This window comes from Muntiacus reevesi, chromosome 15, assembly GCF_963930625.1.
Source record: "Muntiacus reevesi chromosome 15, mMunRee1.1, whole genome shotgun sequence".
In the NCBI taxonomy this organism is placed as follows: domain Eukaryota; kingdom Metazoa; phylum Chordata; class Mammalia; order Artiodactyla; family Cervidae; genus Muntiacus; species Muntiacus reevesi.
The window spans coordinates 32488594-32505847 of record NC_089263.1 but is presented as its reverse complement, the minus strand read 5'-3'; the positions used below and the strand labels follow the sequence as shown (position 1 = coordinate 32505847).

General features: G+C 53.2%; 1 protein-coding gene across 2 annotated transcripts in view; it reads left to right on the top strand.

Annotated features, from left to right (window-relative positions):
• Positions 1-5443, top strand: part of PML (PML nuclear body scaffold) — a 54012-nt gene extending 48569 nt beyond the window's left edge. Inside the window, exons 8-9 of one of the 2 annotated variants that reach the window (XM_065906021.1) lie at positions 751-901; positions 1915-5443. In XM_065906021.1, the coding sequence (XP_065762093.1) occupies positions 751-901; positions 1915-2699 (936 nt within the window). In that variant the 3' untranslated portion in view covers positions 2700-5443. The remainder of the gene's footprint in view (positions 1-750; positions 902-1914) is intronic. The other variant, XM_065906023.1, reaches the window with a different exon arrangement.
• The last annotated feature ends 11811 nt before the right edge of the window (positions 5444-17254 follow it).

Here is a 17254-nt window from a genome sequence, read left to right as displayed (position 1 = left end):
TCTCACAGCCAGACGCTGTGTGTCCCCTGGAGGTGGCGTTCCGGAGGTCGGGCAGCCCTCCCCTCTCCTTCGTGCAGGGTGCCGGGACCTCAGCTCACTTGGGGGACAAGAAAAGCTAGGCGTCTTGCCCCTTCCAGAGAAACACCTGAGGTTCGAGATGGGACTCCTTCCCCTGCCGCCCCCCAGTTCACGATGTTTGTACTGAGTTGGCTCAAGGAGTTGAAACAAGGAGCAGACACATGGGCCCTGCCCACCTCCGCCCCGACACCTTCCCTGAGCCTCCACACCCAGCCCTGCTCACCCATATGCACACTCAGCCACACAGTATCACACTTTCACACACACCTGTGTCAACACAGGCCCACAAAACCACACCCCCCCATACACACACACACACACACAATATTTGCATTCATTCCCACACTTTTTCAGACTCACTCACACTTGCCCCCGTGATCCCATCCTACTCACACACTGACACATGTGTCCTGGTTCACACGCATGACCCTCACACATGCCCATGCACATTCACATCCATTCAGGCACTCGCTTGGAAGCGCCCCCTCCCTGTCCTAGTAACAGGCCCTCCCTGAGGTGCACACAGACCCCCCTGCCATACCGATGTGCTCTCATCACCCCCCCACCAGCCCTACGCTCACGCACATACCAGCATGCACACCTGTTCACATGGCCACTGCCCCCTCTTGGCCCCCACAGCCCCCTGACCTGTTGGCTTCTTGTGTGTTGCAGGACTCCCGAGAGCTGGCCGACAGCAGCAGCGAGTCCAGTGACCTCCAGCTGGAGGGCCCCAGCTCCCTCGGAGTCCTGGACGACAGCCTCTCCAACTCCCCAGTGGAAGACAAGCCCCTGGTTTTCTTTGACCTCAAGATTGACAATGAAAGTGGGTTCTCCGGTGGCCACCCCCCACCCCTTTCTAGCTCAGTCCCTAAGTCCCCAGGATAAGGGCAGGCAGAGCCATCTGTGAGCCCGGGAGAACCCTGAGCTGTGGCCAGTGGTTGCAGCCAGAGAGTGGGCAGAGCACCACAGCTCCCCAGGGCCTCTCAGGCGTTTGAACTTGGTTCTCTGAATAAGGACGTCTGCTTTGATCAGGGCCTGAAGGCACGAGGCAAGCACCTCCATGAGTCCCCCATGACTGCTGCTTCCACTAGGGAGCCTTGGGAACACACTTCTAAATAGAAACACAATGTTAAAGTCGCCGAGGTGACACCAGCAATCCAAACACAGCCTTAGGCTGAGCGCAGAGCCCATTCGTTCCATGGTTGCTGTGAGGGGACGCCAACAGAGCCAAGGTCACAGAGAGATGTGACCCCTTCTCCCTCAACTCCGCGGTGCTTACCCTGGCCTTGCGGGAGGCCGGGTCCCATCCAGTTGCCTGGGCTTAGCGCGGGGCCAGCCCAGGCAGACACAAGAAGCGGCTATTTCGTAGGACAGGGAAGCCGTTTGCAGACCTCACTGGAAGATTCGGGGCCATGCTCTGAATGGAGCGGATCAGGCAGGTGTGCTGTCTGACCCAGCGCTCTGACAGCTGGGGGCCTCAGCTCCGTGACTGATGGGGTTGGCAGTCGAGGGGAAAGGGAGTGGAGGGCTAGTGAGTGATCCCTAGGCAAGTGGGTGGAGGCTGGCAGAAGACAGGAGGGACCCAGAGTGGTTTAGTGAACTCCGGAAGGTGGCAGGGCAGGGGGGAGCGGGACCCCCAGCAGGGGAGGAAGGGGGTTTGGAGGACAACCCCACCTCCCCTTCTGACCCCATCCCTATCAGAGCCAGGGTCAGAGCTGCGTTTGAGGCTGATGCTTGATTCCTGCCATCAGGCCCCAAGGTGGGGTTTCTGGATGGTGGGGTCGGTGCCCCCCACCATGCCCTTGGGACCTCACGCTGCCCTTCTCTCCTGCCCAGCCCAGAAGATTAGCCAGCTGGCAGCCGTGAACCAGGAAAGCCACTTCCGCGCGTACATCCAGCCCGAGGTGCTCAACGTGTGCTCCAAGGCCGTCTCCCTGGAGGTGGGGCTGCAGCACTTCCTGCACTTCTTGGCGAGCATGCGCCAGCCCATCCTGGCCTGCCATAAGCTGTGGGGGCCCAGTCTCCCCAACTTCTTCCAGGCCCTGGAGGAGATGAACATGCTGGGGGAGTTCCAGAAGGCCATCTCAGGCTTCCTGGACACCCTGCCCCTCATCCGGGAGTGCGTGCCCGGGGCCAGCAGCTTCAAACTCAAGAGCCTGGCCAAGACCTACCTGGCGAGAAACATGAGCGAACGCAGCGCCCTAGCGGCCGTGCTGACCATGCGTGACCTGTGCCGCCTCCTCGAGGTGTCCCCCGGGCCCCAGCTGGCCCCGCACATCCACCCCTTCGGCAGCCTGCAGTGCTTCTCATCCCTGCAGCCCCTGGTGCGGGTGGCCGTCCTGCCCCGGGCCGAGGCCCGCTTGCTGGCCCTCCACAAGGTCACCTTCATAGAGCTGCTGACCGCACACCACCATGACCCGCGGGGCGGCCTGAAGAAGTACAACCGCTTCCTGAGCCTCCGGACCCCTGCGTCATCCCCTGCCCAGCCTGCGCTCGACTTGCAGTCTCTGGGCACCTACTTCGAAGGCCTGCTGGGGGCGCCGGCCTCAGCAGAGGCAGGAGACGGCGCTGCCCCTCCGGCTGGCCACAGCTTGGCAGAAAGGGCTACGCAGCAGACCTGAGGGGAGGGGCTGCAGACGCTCTGGGGACAGAGAGAGATGGGGTCCCTGAGCCTGCCCCTGCCCACTACAGCATTCCCAGGCCCTGGTCCCCAGTTATCTCCCTTGTCATTTGGTCCAGAATCAGTTCTTCTTCTCCGGGACCAAATTCCACTTCACTAGAAATTCCAGAGAAGGTTCTGAGACCAAGCTACCACCCCCCAGGGGCCACCAGATCCCTGGGCGGCCCTGGGAGCACCGTGAGTTAGCCCAAAGACCCCCCTGGGCCTCCCTCTCCAGGAGCCAGAACCAGGGGCAGGGCGGGGTCCCTGGTGAACAAGGCCTGGCCGCTGGGCCCTCGAAGCAGCCCCCATATTGCCCCAGCCAACCGAAGCTTCCAGAGGGGTCCTTACTGCTCCCCCCTGAGCCCTGGCATGGCCCCAGGGGGCCTGCTGAGAGTGCCCACAGACACTGTCTACAACACCAGGGGCCCCACGGGTACCAAAGTGCCTTTCAAACCAAACCTTCCCTGAGGGGTTTGGGTTCTTCTAGCCTTTGACTGCCCGGAGGCCAGCCCAGTTCACATCCCCTCTGGAGCACTTTGACCCCCAGAGGGCCTCCTCTCAGCGGAGATGGGGCCCGCCGCTCCCTGCTTCCAGACATGACCTTCCAAGCCTGCTTCCCTCCTCCTGGCCACACTGGGCCCTTCTTGCTCTCTGCACTGCCCCCCACCTGCCCCAAGCCCTCCCGAGGTGTGACCTCCAACCCAGCACTGGTCTCAGTGGAGTCCAGGGACCTGCAGCATAGGAGTTTCTGGGGTGGGGCCCAGCAGGCTGCTTTAGCAGGTTCTCCAGATGATTCTGAGGCCCAAGTTTCAGTGCCATTGCTCTGATAGACTGCCTTCCCAGGAGAAGCAGTGTGGAGCAGCAGAGAAAGTCCTGGCCCTAACTGTGTGCACTGAGTGGAACCCAGGAAAGGGCCCCTTCCTGAGCCCCCACGTCCCCACCTGTAAAATGGGCTTGTTAGCCTATCTGGTCCCAGAGCTCCCATCCAGCCCCGCCACTCTGGGGGTTTAGGAATGAGCAGCAGGCCTCTGGGGCAGTGGTCAAGGAGGTTTTCATTCTTGATCCCATGGCCCCAACCCTAAGCTAACTAAGGCCCCCAAACTTGTGCGGAACACAGGCAGGTGGTCTTGTCTGACCAGCGGAACCACTGCCCCTTCCCCTCTGCCGTCCCTCTTCCTTGACGCCCTGATCCTGGGGACATCCCCATGGCCTCAGCTTTCGCATGGGTGAAGGCTGTGTACAGCCCACACCCCCCTCCCCATCCATTGGGGACCCTGAAGACCCACAGAAGGATCATGTAGGAACTTGTTGCCATGTGAGAGTGCTGGCTCTAACAGCGAACTCTGATGCATTTAAAATCAGATTCCGACTTGAAAGTAGGCGCTGGCTCTGAAGCTCAGTAAAACCGGTGGCTTGGGTGAGGAGAGGAGGGGGCCGGAGCCTCAGTCTGTCTGTGATGACCGTCTTGGCAGCTGGAGGGCAGGACTTGGTCCCCTTCTCACCACATCTTCCCCCCAGCCCCACCCCAAGACTGAGCCTGCCAGCCCCACAAGGCTTTCTCCCTTCAGATGGAGTTGATCACAGGTGTCATAGCAAAGGACTGTTCAGCTCTCTCGCCACTGTCCTAGCCTTTAATAAAGATGTGAATCTTCAAAGCCTGGTGCGCCAATCACAGACTCTGCCCACCCCAGGAGCCCTGAGCAGTCTCTTGCCTGGTGAAGGGGGAGCTTGCTGGCATAGCTGTTCTTTGTGAGGGGGTCTTTCAGGACTCAGCAGAGCTGAGAACCCCTCGTTGCTCAGTGCTGAGGGTCTCAAGGATATGAGCCCCCGTTCTAAGCGGGGAGACCAGGATGGACCTGTCTTGGATCATCTCCAAGGGGGTAACCACATGGAGGGAAAGAAGCACCAGTTTCAAGAATCACCCCGTAGGGGGAGTCAGGGACCAGAGACCAGGGACCGAAGGAACTTTATTTGTGCCTCCTGCTGAGTAACGTTGTGCCCTGGCTGTCTCAGGGGGAGTTCTCATTAGGGCCCGCAGGGCCTCCCTTGGCACAGGCGCTGTAGGAATTAGTGCCCCCATGGCCTGCGTGAGGAGCCAGGTAATGTGATTTGATCAGTGCCTCCATCCTTAGCCTCACCTACCTGTCTCACTTAGTCATGTCCAACTTTTTGTGGCCCCATAGACTGTAACCTGCCAGGCTCCTCTGACCATGGAACTTTCCAGGCAAGAATACTGGAGTGGGTTGCCATTTCTTTCTCCAAGCTGTCTTCCCGGCCCAGAGATCGAATCCGTGTCTCTTGCATCTCCTGCATTGGCAGGCAGGTTCTTTACCACTAGTGCCACCTAGGAAGCCCAAGTCTCTAATGGCAAATCCAAATACTTCTGTGCTTGAATCTCTGGATCAGTCCAGGTTTATCTGTGTCAATGAACCACAATGAACCACTTCGGCTGGGCCAGAAGTCAGGGCACTGAGTTTCAGTCCTCAGTAGCCTGTGACTCTGGTCTGGCGCATCAAGCTCACTGATGTTCAGGCTCCAATTCTGTAAAATGGTATAAGATGGGTCGTTTTTTACTTCATAGGATCTTGTGTGAACCAGTAAGGAGACGTTTGTGAAAATAGCCTTTTAATGTAGGAAGAATCACACAAATGTAAGATCTTATCTTACCGACAAACAAGACGACAGTGTTATTCCTTTATAAACAATAGAAAAATAAACAGATATTGGATCTTAGTAAGCAAAGGACTTGGGCTTGTCTTCAGGGGGATGAAGAACAAGCCCTGGGATGGAGCAGACAGCTAAGGAGTGGGGTGGGGGTGGGGGTGTGCTGGTCCTGGGTCCCAGGAAGGAGAGCCAGGGGGCCTGCCTTGGAGAGGTTGAGCAGCGACTGGCGTTGTGCCCCCTGAACACCCAGATGGGAGGTTTCAACCACATAGACCTGGAGCTGAAAACAGCCTTCCGTGACAGCCAGCTCACTGACACCCCTAGGAAGGTCACCAGCAAGTCCACTTTCACCTCAACCTTGCCCTGCCTTTTACCTGCACAACTCCCAAGCCGCTGCTTCACCGTCGGGCGCTGCTGTCTCCCCTGCTGTCCCCCCGAGCTGCACCCTCCCCTCATCCAGCCCTGGCCGGTCCCGCCCTTAACATCTACCCTAGACTCACTCGATCCCTAAGTCCCATCCCTGACAATCCTCCGCAACTCAGAGCTGACCCTTCCCCCCGCACTTGCCCCGCCCTATCCCCACCTCCTCCGACCTCAGGCGGGTCTCCACCTCGCGCCCCAAGTGCCCCAGCCCCTGCACCTGGAGCAAGGGGTCCTTTCTCACTTCTCTTCACGCCTCACAACGAAGGAAAACTACACCGCTAGTGACATCAAACGTCCAGTCGGAGAGAGTCGCCCCTTGTGGATCCCGCCCAGACGGAAGGGGAGCCGAGCTGGAGCGGCTCCCAGACCGGCCAGCAGAGGGCGCTGCAGCCCCACCGAGCCCGGTGCTGAGGCTGTGGCTCCTCGCGGATGGGGGCGGGGGGCGGGACATGGGCTCAAGGTCTGGGTGGCCTCATCTTTTCCCAAGCGCCACGCGTACCGCCGGTGGCGTGGCAGGTATCTTGAAGTAGATGGTGCATAGAGAAACATTTTTAACGTGTTGACAACTTTGTATTTATTTTAACATCTATCAGAAACTGTATAACCAGCCTATCAATGCCCTGATTTCTGGAATCTGGCTGCACAGAATGATGCTAAAAAAGAATTCTTTCCAGGTCTGATTTAAGGACAGCTATGGAGTAACTACAAGCTCAGAAGGAGCACAGGAACAGCAAAACTTGTGACAGTGGAAGTGGAAGACTTAATTTGGGAAAATACTGGATTTGCTGTTGTTCTGTTGCTAAGTCATATCCGTGTTTGGTGGCTAAGTGTAGTCATCCTCTTCTAGAAGCATCCAGCAGGGATTCCACCCGAGCTCACTGAACCCTGGGAAGGATACAGTGACCATCCAGGTGTGAGTGCCTGGGACAATCAAGTGACTAAAGCTCCCAAGTAACATGACTGAAAGCTAACTACGTGCTGGACACTTCTCACTCAGCAGAGCGAGCCTCATCTAATCTCCCCAGACACCCTATGCAGTTACATTATCATCCTCATTCTTTTCTGGACCCGGGATGGGGGCTAGGGCAGGAAGGTTGAGTACCTGGCTCCAGGTCATTGAACTTGAATGTGGCAGAGTTGGGATTTGCCCCACAGGGAGGCTGTGTCTACGCTGGAGCCTTCTGTAGCTCACACTGCCAGGGCCATTGCCGTGCGTTTGGGTGGCGGTTTCCACCTTCTCCTTCCGGTGACCTCCTGGGCTGTTCGATCTCACACGATGCAAAATGCAGGGCCCAGAAAACTCACACCAAAACCTTCTGGTCCCAGGGTCCCAGAATTTGAACTTATCCTAATTCTATTTTTTTCTTTAAGGACACTGCTTCTCCAACTTCTTTCCCCATTATTGCCCACCTCCACCCACCCACCCAAGGAGACTTTTTAGACAATGTTTTTTCCCAGTTGAGACTCCCTCCCATGAAATTTTAATACTTGATTCCTTAGGATTTTCTATATACAAACTTATGTCATCTGCAAATAGAGATCATTTTACTTCTTCCTTATACAGATGTCCTATATATCTGTGTATGTTCTGTGGTCCTTTGGAAGGTCAGAAATCATTGGCATATCTAAAGTGCCCGCTCTATCCCGAACCAATTTTCATCCTCTCTGGGGCAATATGGCCCCTGTTGAGAATGCATGATTTAGGGTAAGGCCCTATCTCTAGTTATAATGCAAGTCAAGAAGTCATGATGGGTGTCAGTCCCTCCACATGGTGTTGGGAGCCGCCGGGATGCGCCCAGTCCATTACACGGTCCTGGGACGAGAGAGGAACCTGCAAGGCAGCTCTTCCTCACACAGGGCTGCCCCGGGGGCCCAATATGTCCCTTCTGGAGCCGCCAGGACGAGAAAGGAACCTGCAAGGCAGCTCTTCCCCTCAAGGTTGTTCCGGGGGCCTGATATGTCCCTTTCTTCCTTCTGTCTTATTGTTATTGGGCTTTCTATTAATTTTTGGAAATATAATATATAGTAATAAGGCCTCACTGGAAAAGTCCAAGCCTTTTTGGAAATGCTCATTTTTGCTCTGACTCAGGACATGACCATAATCGTCAAGTCAAAAAGGAAATGGCCACAGGTGTAGTTTGGCTGCTTGCTTAAAAGATTATAATGTTCTAGAATAGAAAAGAGTAGAGGCATTTAGATTTAGAAGTAGATATACTGCTTTAGTTTACTTGCTCCCTGGTTAAAGGATTTTCACTATTGCTATTTCCTTGCTGTTATTTGTTCATTGTTTCCCTTTCTTTAAACAACATGGGATATTATGGGTATTTTTGTAGAGTTAGGAAATGGGGTACATAGGATTTCAATAGAAGATTTATATTAACCAGCTTCACTGCCATTATCTCACTATTAATAGAGGTGTTTTGCTGCTTTAGAGGTGTTTTGCTGTTTAATAGTTAATCATTGTAAATTGAGATTTTGTGGTTTCAGGTAAAGAAAAATATCAGGTTTTTCTCATGGTACTATTCTCAGAAAGGTCAAACATGTTACTGTGACCCTTCCCATGTATTGTTTTATTGTCCAAAGAATTTACACTATACCTGAGGTTTGTGGAACATTGTTTTTGTTAGAGTGAGAATGTTAGGCCATTGAGGCAAGAAGATTATGTATGGGACATTTAAGAATAAACCCTGTAATCGAATACGTTCTAGATGAATGTGTAGGGGGAAAACATGGGGAAAAAAATATTGACGGAAGCACAAACCAATATCTGATGTAATATGTGGTGAATTAAGGGGGAAGTAACATTCATTCTACAAAAACTGAGCTATCCTAAAAATTAAAAAAAGCTACCTCTTCTACGCAACCTTCTGTGTGTCTGTCTGTCTGTCTTCCTCGCCGACGCCATTCATCCCTTGGGTATTGCTGGTCCTGCTGGGGCTGAACCTCAGCAACATGGCTTGGTTCACAGTGGGGATGAGGTGAGTCTAGGCTACAGTGAGAACGGAGGGAAAGTGGGCAGAGGTCTCTGAGGACATGTTTCCCTGGGGTGGCCTTAGTCCTGGACTCAGGTCGAGATCCAGGCTGAGCCTGGGGCTAGGAAGGATGGGGCAGCACCATTATTTATTTTTGTCTCAGAATCCAAGTGTCAGCTCCAAAGCTTTTGGACCTGAATAAAGCAGATATGGGTCTAGAATTTCAACTGACTCCCCCTCTCAAAAACAAAACCCAAAGTTTGAAAATCTCTACCCACTCCTACAGAACGCATTTGCTGCCAACAGAGGGAAAAAATTCCTTCATTCTTGGCTCAAGGAACTTCCTTAAACTCAACCCAGAAGAATTCTTTAAAGACCAGCTGCCTGGACTATGCTGAAGTCAATTGATAAATATTATAAATATCCCAAAGTTGATAGCTAAGCAGATTACAAAAGCTAGCTAGCAAACCACAGAAAATTTCCACAAAGCCATCCAGCCAAATATTTGTGACCAGAAATATTGCAAAATCCAGTGTCGCTTGTCTAATTGTCTAAAACGGAGTTCTTTGCGCAGACAAAATGCAGAGGGCCTGGGGGTAGGGTTTATCTGAGGGCTGACTCTCTCCTGGCGTTCTCCAGCCATGAAGCCCCGGCCGACACCACAGCGGGCGGACTGTAGAGTGAAGCAGCCAACCAAGGAGAAGGCGGGGGGTGGGTGGCCCCGGGCCCCGGATGGCGGTGCCCTCGTTAAGTCTGCTCGGGGGGTTTGGGGGGAGATGATGAGCAGTAGTCAGGACTTCGGCTTTGGAGGAACTTGGTTCAAACCCCAGCTCTGCTGGGTGACCTTGAACAAACAAGTTAGCCTCTGTGGTCTCAGATGCAAATTGGAGGTAATAATACATACTTAGAAAATTGTTAGGATCCAATGAAATACATAAAGCATTAACTTTGTGAATTGAAAAGTGAAAGTGTTCATCACTCAGTCGTGTCCGACTCTTTGCAGTCCCATGGACTGTAACCCACCTGGCTCCTCTGTCCATAGGATTCTCCAGGCAAGAATACTGGAGTGGGTTGCCATTTCTTTCTCCAAGGGATGTTCGGATACAGCAATGCTCAGTAAAAAAAAAGTAACTATACATCCAGTGCCACAGAGAGAAGGCATTGTGTTGACTCCCAGAAAGCGGTTGATCTACAACACTCCTGTCCCGTGCCCTCCCCGCCCCCTCCCCCTTCCCCTCCCTCTCCCCCTCCTCTCTTCTGGTTCCAGTTCATTAAGATTTGGGCAACTCTGTCCCCAGCTCCCTCGACTAGTACCTCTGTCCGCATCTCTTCAAGCCTCCTCCACCATCTCCTCTACCCCATGGGGTTACCCTGCAGGCTGGATGGATTTACTACAGCTTCCCCCCCCCCCCGGCCCCCACCTGGCTACCAGACACAACCATCTGCAGGAAGGTCATTTTCTCGCAGTACCGACAAAGATGTGGGTTGGAGAGAGGAGGTCCTGGGAGAAGCTAATAAATACATCAAGTTCCCAGCTGGGTCTGGAGATAAGGGCTCCGGAGACGGCCAAGGCATCGCTGTATCGGTTCACGCTTCCCAGCCTGTCCACGCCGGTAGCAGGAAACCCTATTTGGGGAACTTCAGAGAAGACATTGCAGAGAACTGCAGGGTGGGGGCATGGAGGGCAGGGAAGGGGCTGTCCTTCCTGGGGATGAATCTGGTAGGGACAGACCTGACAAAAAAGAATATGATGGATCCTGTTCTGTTCCAGCTGAGGCCAGTGGGTGGGGAGGGATGGTTAGCCCCAAGGCTCATGAGGGGAAACTGAATCCAAGAACAGAGAGAAGATTTTCCAAAAGTCTCAGAGGAAGTTGGTGGAAAAGCAGGTACAGCCCCCCACCCCCTGATCTCCTGTTCTGGATCCTCTTACGCTGAGCTTTACCTGGTGGTCACCAAGGGGTGACTTTAGAACTGGACTTGCCTGGCTGCAGATTGGAGGCCCCTCTGCATCAGGCCGAGACCCACTGAGGAGGGCTCTCATTTCTCCAAACCTCTGCCCCAGTCAGCTGCCCGGCTGAGGGCTGTAATCAGGGCTATTCCAATCTAGGGCCCAACCTCAGTCTGGCTCAGACATGGGCATGGCTCTGCTGCTGATGACCACAAGGCCCAGAGGAGGACAGGGGACTAATACAAGAAACCTGAAGTCAGAGCACCTGTCCCGCTCCAGAAACACCTGCCCTCTGCCGTCAGAGAGGCCACACCTCCTGAGAGTCTCAAGGGACCTTGAGAGTCAGCAAGGTCAGTGATGGCCACCAAGCTCAGACTGCCCTGAGAGGGCATCTCAGAGAAGCTGCCTGCTGGGGGCATCTCCCAGCCCCACCTGCTCTGTGACCTCTGTCTTGGCCTGTCTTCTCTCCTGTAAAGTGGAGAGGTAGGGAGAGAGGACCTCCAGGACCTGAGCTCTTATGCTCTGCAAATCCAGACAGCTCCCTATCTGTCCTGCATCTCAGGCAGGTGCAGGCTTCAGAGAGTCCTTCTGACTTTAGCCCAGGTGACCTGTTGGAGCCCGTCCAAGGGATGCTTGCCTTCCAGAAGCTGGTTCATACACACAGGAGATCTGATCATGCTGGGAGGTACAGGCACACATCAGCTCTCTTAGGGCAGAGACGGCGTCTGCCTGGTTCACAGCCGTGCCCAGGCCAAGCAGGGCACCTGGTAACATGGTGGGGGGCTCTGCATAGTTGCTCAGTTGGGTCTGACTCTTTGTGACCACCCCTGCCCCCAGCCCTGTGGACTGTAGCCCACCAGGCATCTCTGTCCAGGGGGATTCTCCAGACAAGAATACTGAAGTGGGTTGAAGAAGACTGGAGTGGGTTGCCATGACCTCCTCCAGGGTATCCTCCCAACCTAGGGACTGAACCCAGGTCTCTGGCATTGCAGGCAGATTCTTTACCAGCTGAGCTACCAGGGGTGGGGAGACTCAATTAATATTTGTGGAATGAATGATGTAGCAAACCTGTCTCTGCTTGCCATCCCTCTGCTTCTGGGGGGGCGGTGTTGGGTCATTGCAGCAGGTGGAGGTGGGATCTTGGTTGTGGTGCAGGCTTCTTTCCAGAGCCCATGGGTTCTGCAGTTGTGATGCATGGGCTTAGTTGCTCCTTGGCTCATGGAATCTTAGTTCCCAGACCAGGAATTGAACCTGTGTCCCTTGCATTGGGAGGCAGATTCTTAACCACTGGACCACCAGGAGAGTCCCCGCTTCTGTGCGCTTTACTTCTGGCAGCTCACACCTGCAACTTTCTTCCAAGGCCTGCCCTTCGGCTGCTGAAACTGATTGCCTACAGGCACAGGGAGGGAAATGCCTGGAAGCTTCCAACCCCAGGGGCAGCCCCTTGAGAATGTCTGTCTGTGTCTGTGGAAGCCAAGCTCCCCTCCCTAAATCAGGGCAAACTCTGAGGTGTGATTATGCCTAGAGCTTCCTGGGATCAGGCTGAGCCTGCCTGAAATCACACCCTGGCTTGGCTTCCTCCCTTTCCTCTCCTGCCTCCCCTCTCCCTTGCTGCTTTCTGCTGAGGCATTTCCTTAATGGATCACTGGGTTGCAAATCCCTGTCTCCCTTCTGCTCTCTGGGAAACCGTATTCAAAAACAAATGAAAAGCCTGATGGCCACAGGAGACTAAAGATTCCCAGGAGGAAATTCAATTTAGTCCATGCCGCCACATGACCCCCATGTGCTTTGATGGGGAAAGCGGGTGCAGAGACCCTGGGTGAACCCTCCAGGAGCTTTGAGCCTGAGGGATGGAGGTGGCGGAGGCTTCCTGGGCCTTGCTTGCCCTTGTGGGCTCTGCCAGAGACCACACTGGGTTGGGAGGCGGAGAGTCTCTGACAGCATATTTATTGTGATCTTCTCTCCAAGTTCTCTGATAATGCCAGATAAGAGAGAGCCGAGAGCCCCAGAATAGAGAAGAGTGGCCTCAACTGCTGGAAGAGTTGGAATCCCTTCTGCATCCCCCCCCCCCCCCACCCCACCAGCCAGGGGGTCCCTGGCAGCCTTGGTCTTTCTTCCTGAGCCTACTTGCCACGTTCTTGAAATATTCATTGATTGGATTTAATCTCTAATCACATCACACCCTCTGCCCCTAGACTCCTACTATGTGAAGGACCTTCAGGAAGTGTTTTGAAGCAGGAGTCCCCCTGACCACAGAGTTGTGGACAGCACTCTGGGGAGGGGTGAGCTCCTGGCCGCAGGGATGCTGATGGCCTCAAGAGATGGGGTAGGCTGCAGTGTGGTGGGAGGGGAACACAAAACCTGTCTGGGGGCATGAGGAGGAAGGCAAGAGGTGGTCCCCACCGAAGAGCCCCTCCCGCAGGAAGCCCTGGCAGATGCCCCCTAGAGGCCTCAATTCAACCTGCAAGCTTGCTTCTCAAGCCGCAGCACCCGACAGTGGCCCTGGAAGGGCCTCTGCGCTCTTCTAGCTCATTCTTCTACCTTCCCAACGGTAGAGGCTTAGAATGAGAGAGGCCGAGGAGTTGCTTCAGATCACACAGCAAATGTGTGAAGCTGGCACCTTCGTGCCACCTCCGCGTTCTTCACAAGACCAGTAGAATTCTTCCTCCTGTTTTCCACCTCGACAGTAAAATGCCTCTCTCCCCTGCCATGGGACCCGGTGACATGTTCAGGATGTGAAGTCATGTAGGAACAGTCTTTGAATTCAGAAACATCTCCTGTTCATAAATACCCAACTAACGACTGAAACTTCCACGGCTCCCAAAATAGCTTTGGATCCAGCGCTGGCATTTCCAAGAACAGATTTTTATCCTTTCAAGAATTCTATGAAAGCAGAGAATCCTCTAGTCTGTATGCTGCTCAAGAGAGCTCCCTGACCCTGGTCACACGTTGAGCCTTGATCATGCTCACAACCTGTGGACATAATCTGGTCTTATTTCCAGATAAGAGGTATCTACTATGGTTCATTATAATTATGTCAGCCTCAATTCATTTTAATACAATGTTAGATTACTCTGATCATGCAACTGCCCATCTTCTATTGAAAGGAGATTTCTTGCTTGTAGTGAATCTTGGGACTGACTCTTCAACATCCATTTCAGGACTAGATGATTACTCTAAGCCAATCAATCCTATCCCCTTTGCCAGTGACCGGCTCAAAGATGGAGAGTCCTAAGCCAGTATGTGTCCATAAGACCTAAGGAGAGGCAATAACTTCTGGAAAGAGAATCTAGTCTCTCTCTTCTGGGGTCTGCTACTGATAAGCATGTTATCCCAGCTGCTGCCAAAGCCCTCCAATGATGCTGAGGGACATGAGGCTCAAGTTGAAGCCCTGTTGAGAATGGGAGAGGAGACAGAAGACCCCAAGCCTGCCACTGTCATTGAGTTACTGAATCAGTCAGCCCTGAAGCCAGACCTGCTTCCTGCTTGTGAGATGATGCACTTAATAGTTTAACACACTTTAAAGATGGGTATTCTGTTATCTGCAGATGGAAGCATCATAAATGATTCCTTGGTCTCCCTGCTCCTGCTTCCCCATGCCATGGAGAGGCTGGCTGCCCAGGACTCCAGCTCTGGGGGTTCCAGTCATGTCTGGACTGGGTAGAATAGCTAAGCATGTTGCTCTGGCAGGCGTGTTGTGTCTTCCAGGCGGGAGTTTCCCATCTTTGGTGAGACAAGCACAGACTCAGATAATTACATGAGATGCCACTGGAAAAGCTGTCGTTAATTTTGATGGCAATAAAGCGCCTTGCCAGCAAGTTAAGCTAATTTCATGAAAGCACTGGGAGGAAGGTCATGGACTGGATTCCAGCTTATTAATAATGTCGAACTTCATTTGAACCATTCAGGAAATTCTTCCCAGTTGCCTCCAGCAAACTGCCACAGGTTGCTACTTTCCTCTGAAATCAACAGTCTTCCCATATGCAAATGTGGATTTTTCTGTTTTTCCCTAGAAAATAATTAAAGCCACAGAGCCCAATAAATACTTAAACAGATTGTGGTTTTAATTAAAAACCTTTCTCCAAGCCTGCAGCTGCAGGTCTCTCTTCCCAAATAGGCATGCTGGCGACAACTGCAAATATGAGAACCTGGGTTTAAGCGTCTGAGACTGGAAGACTTTACAAATAATAATAATAGCAATTCTGATTTTTACCTATGCCACGGTGTGTGGGAGGCACAGGAGGAGTGAAGAGAGATTTGGGGGGAGGGCCAGGGCCTTTCTTCCTACTGGAGAGGCAGTACACAAGCATACAGGAGCATGCTCAGCAGAGCATCTCATCATGCCTGTACCCAGTGCTGTGAGGGAACAATGAAGGTTAGTTCTAGCTATTGTTGGGAGGGAGGGAATAGCTCATTTCTGAGCACCACCTAAGTGCCAGTGTTTTGCACACATTGACTCATTTAATCCTCACAGTAACCCAATAAAACAGTTATTCTTGTTTATACCCTCCATTCCACTCTCCCCACTCCACACAGAGAGGTTAAGTAACTTGGCCAAGGTCACACAGTGCATACACGGTGAAGTTAGATGCTAGCACTTTCCCTCCTAACCACTACGTAGAGTGTGTATGAGGAGAAGGAGAGATGGAAGTTGGGATTGAAGTGTGTTAGTCGCTCAGTCGTGTCCAATTCTTTGTTGGACCCCAAGGACTGTAGCCCACCAGGCTTTTCTGTCCATGGAACCCTCCAGGCAAGAATACTGGAGTAGGTTGCCATGCCTTTTCCAGGGGATCTTCCTGACCCAGGGATTAAACCCAGGTCTCCTGCATTGCCAGCAGATTCTTTATCATCTGAGCCAAGGTTGGGGACGGGCTGTGGGGGGGGGGGGGGAGGGGTGTGGTTTTATAAACAAGGACTACAGAAGCTGAAAGGTGGGAGCTGTGTGTTTAAGAGATTTTGGCTGGAAGGCAGGTGGGAAGGGTCTTCTGAATAGGTTGCTATGCTGAAGATATGTGATGCCCTTCTGGGTTCTGGCTTCCTTACTCTCAGAGACCCTTGTTCTTTCATTAAGTCACCTGCCTGTCACATTAAATACAAGGGCATGACTTCCAAGTCATTGTCTGTTAATGCCATCATCTCTGTGATTTCTATTTCTGTTGACTCATTTTTTCTCTTAGTTATGGGTCCTATATCCACCTTCTTTACATGTAGAATAAGTTTTGACTGGACACTGTGCATTATGAATGTTTGGATTTTTGTTCTTTCCCTTTAAAAAGCATTGAGCTTTTCTTTAGGAAGGCAGTAAATAAATACAAGGGCGTGTACAACTCTGCATGCAGTTGCAACGGAATGGTCTGCACAGTGTTATATGTCCTAAACATTTCATCAAACGTCTACTACTTCCAACTCTGCAGTTTTCTATTTCCTTCTTAGAGCCTGAAAGAGATCTTATTTTTCAGATTGAGGCATTTCATAGGTTCAGTTCAGTTCAGCCGCTCAGTTGTGTCCGACTCTTTGCGACCCCATGAATCGCAGCACGCCAGGCCTCCCTGTCCATCACCAACTCCCGGAGTTCACTCAAACTCATGCCCATCAAGTCGGTGATGCCATCCAGCCATCTCATCCTCTGTCATCCCCTTCTCCTCCTACCCTCAATCCCTCCCAGCATCAGGGTCTTTTCCAATGAGTCAACTCTTCGCATGAGGTGGCCAGGTCTGGCAAAATCAGAAGACTTAAGGTTGGCCTTCTAGGCGTGTGTGTGTGTGTGTGTTAGTCATTCAGACATGTCCGACTCTTTGCAACCCATGGGCTGTAGCCTGCCAGGCTCCTCCATCCTTGGGATTTTTCCAGGCAAGGGTACTGGAGTGGGTTGCCATTCTCTTCTTTCCGGTCTAGGCCTGGGTACTGGACTCAAAGAGAAAGTACTTAGCCCGCACAGGGAAGATGCGGGAGAAGTACAGGGTGGCTTCCTCCCAAGAAAACTAAACTTCTTCTTGCTCACCGAGTATCCAGAGGGTGCCAATTGTGCCTTGGGGGGGGGGGGAGGGAAACAGCGGGGTGCAAAGCGGGGACTGTGCCTGTGTTGAGCGGGGGTGAAGAGCCTGCGGAGTCCTAGGACGTTCGCTGAGTGGTGGGCATGGGGACGAAAGCTTTGGTGCTTGGGTTAGCATGTCCCACTTCGGAATGTCGCACCGCGGGATGCAGAACCGGGAGCCGCGCAGGCTTCTGTCCCGGCCCGGGTTCGAGCCTCAGAACCTCCTTGCCCAAGGTACCCCAGCACCTGCCCCGCGCCTCTGAGCCCGGCAGGTTGCTTCCAGCAGGGGGCGCGCGCGAACCAGGCCTGGGCCCGAGCTTTGAATAGACAGAATCGGGGTAGCCTAGTGCCGGGATCCAGGGGGTTTCAACTCTCCCTACCCTCGGAACCGTGAGGGTCGGCAAGGTCGCAGTTAACAGTCCACAAAAAGCTGCCCAGAGCTCGAGTTATCGTCTCTGGGTGTATCTAGGGTC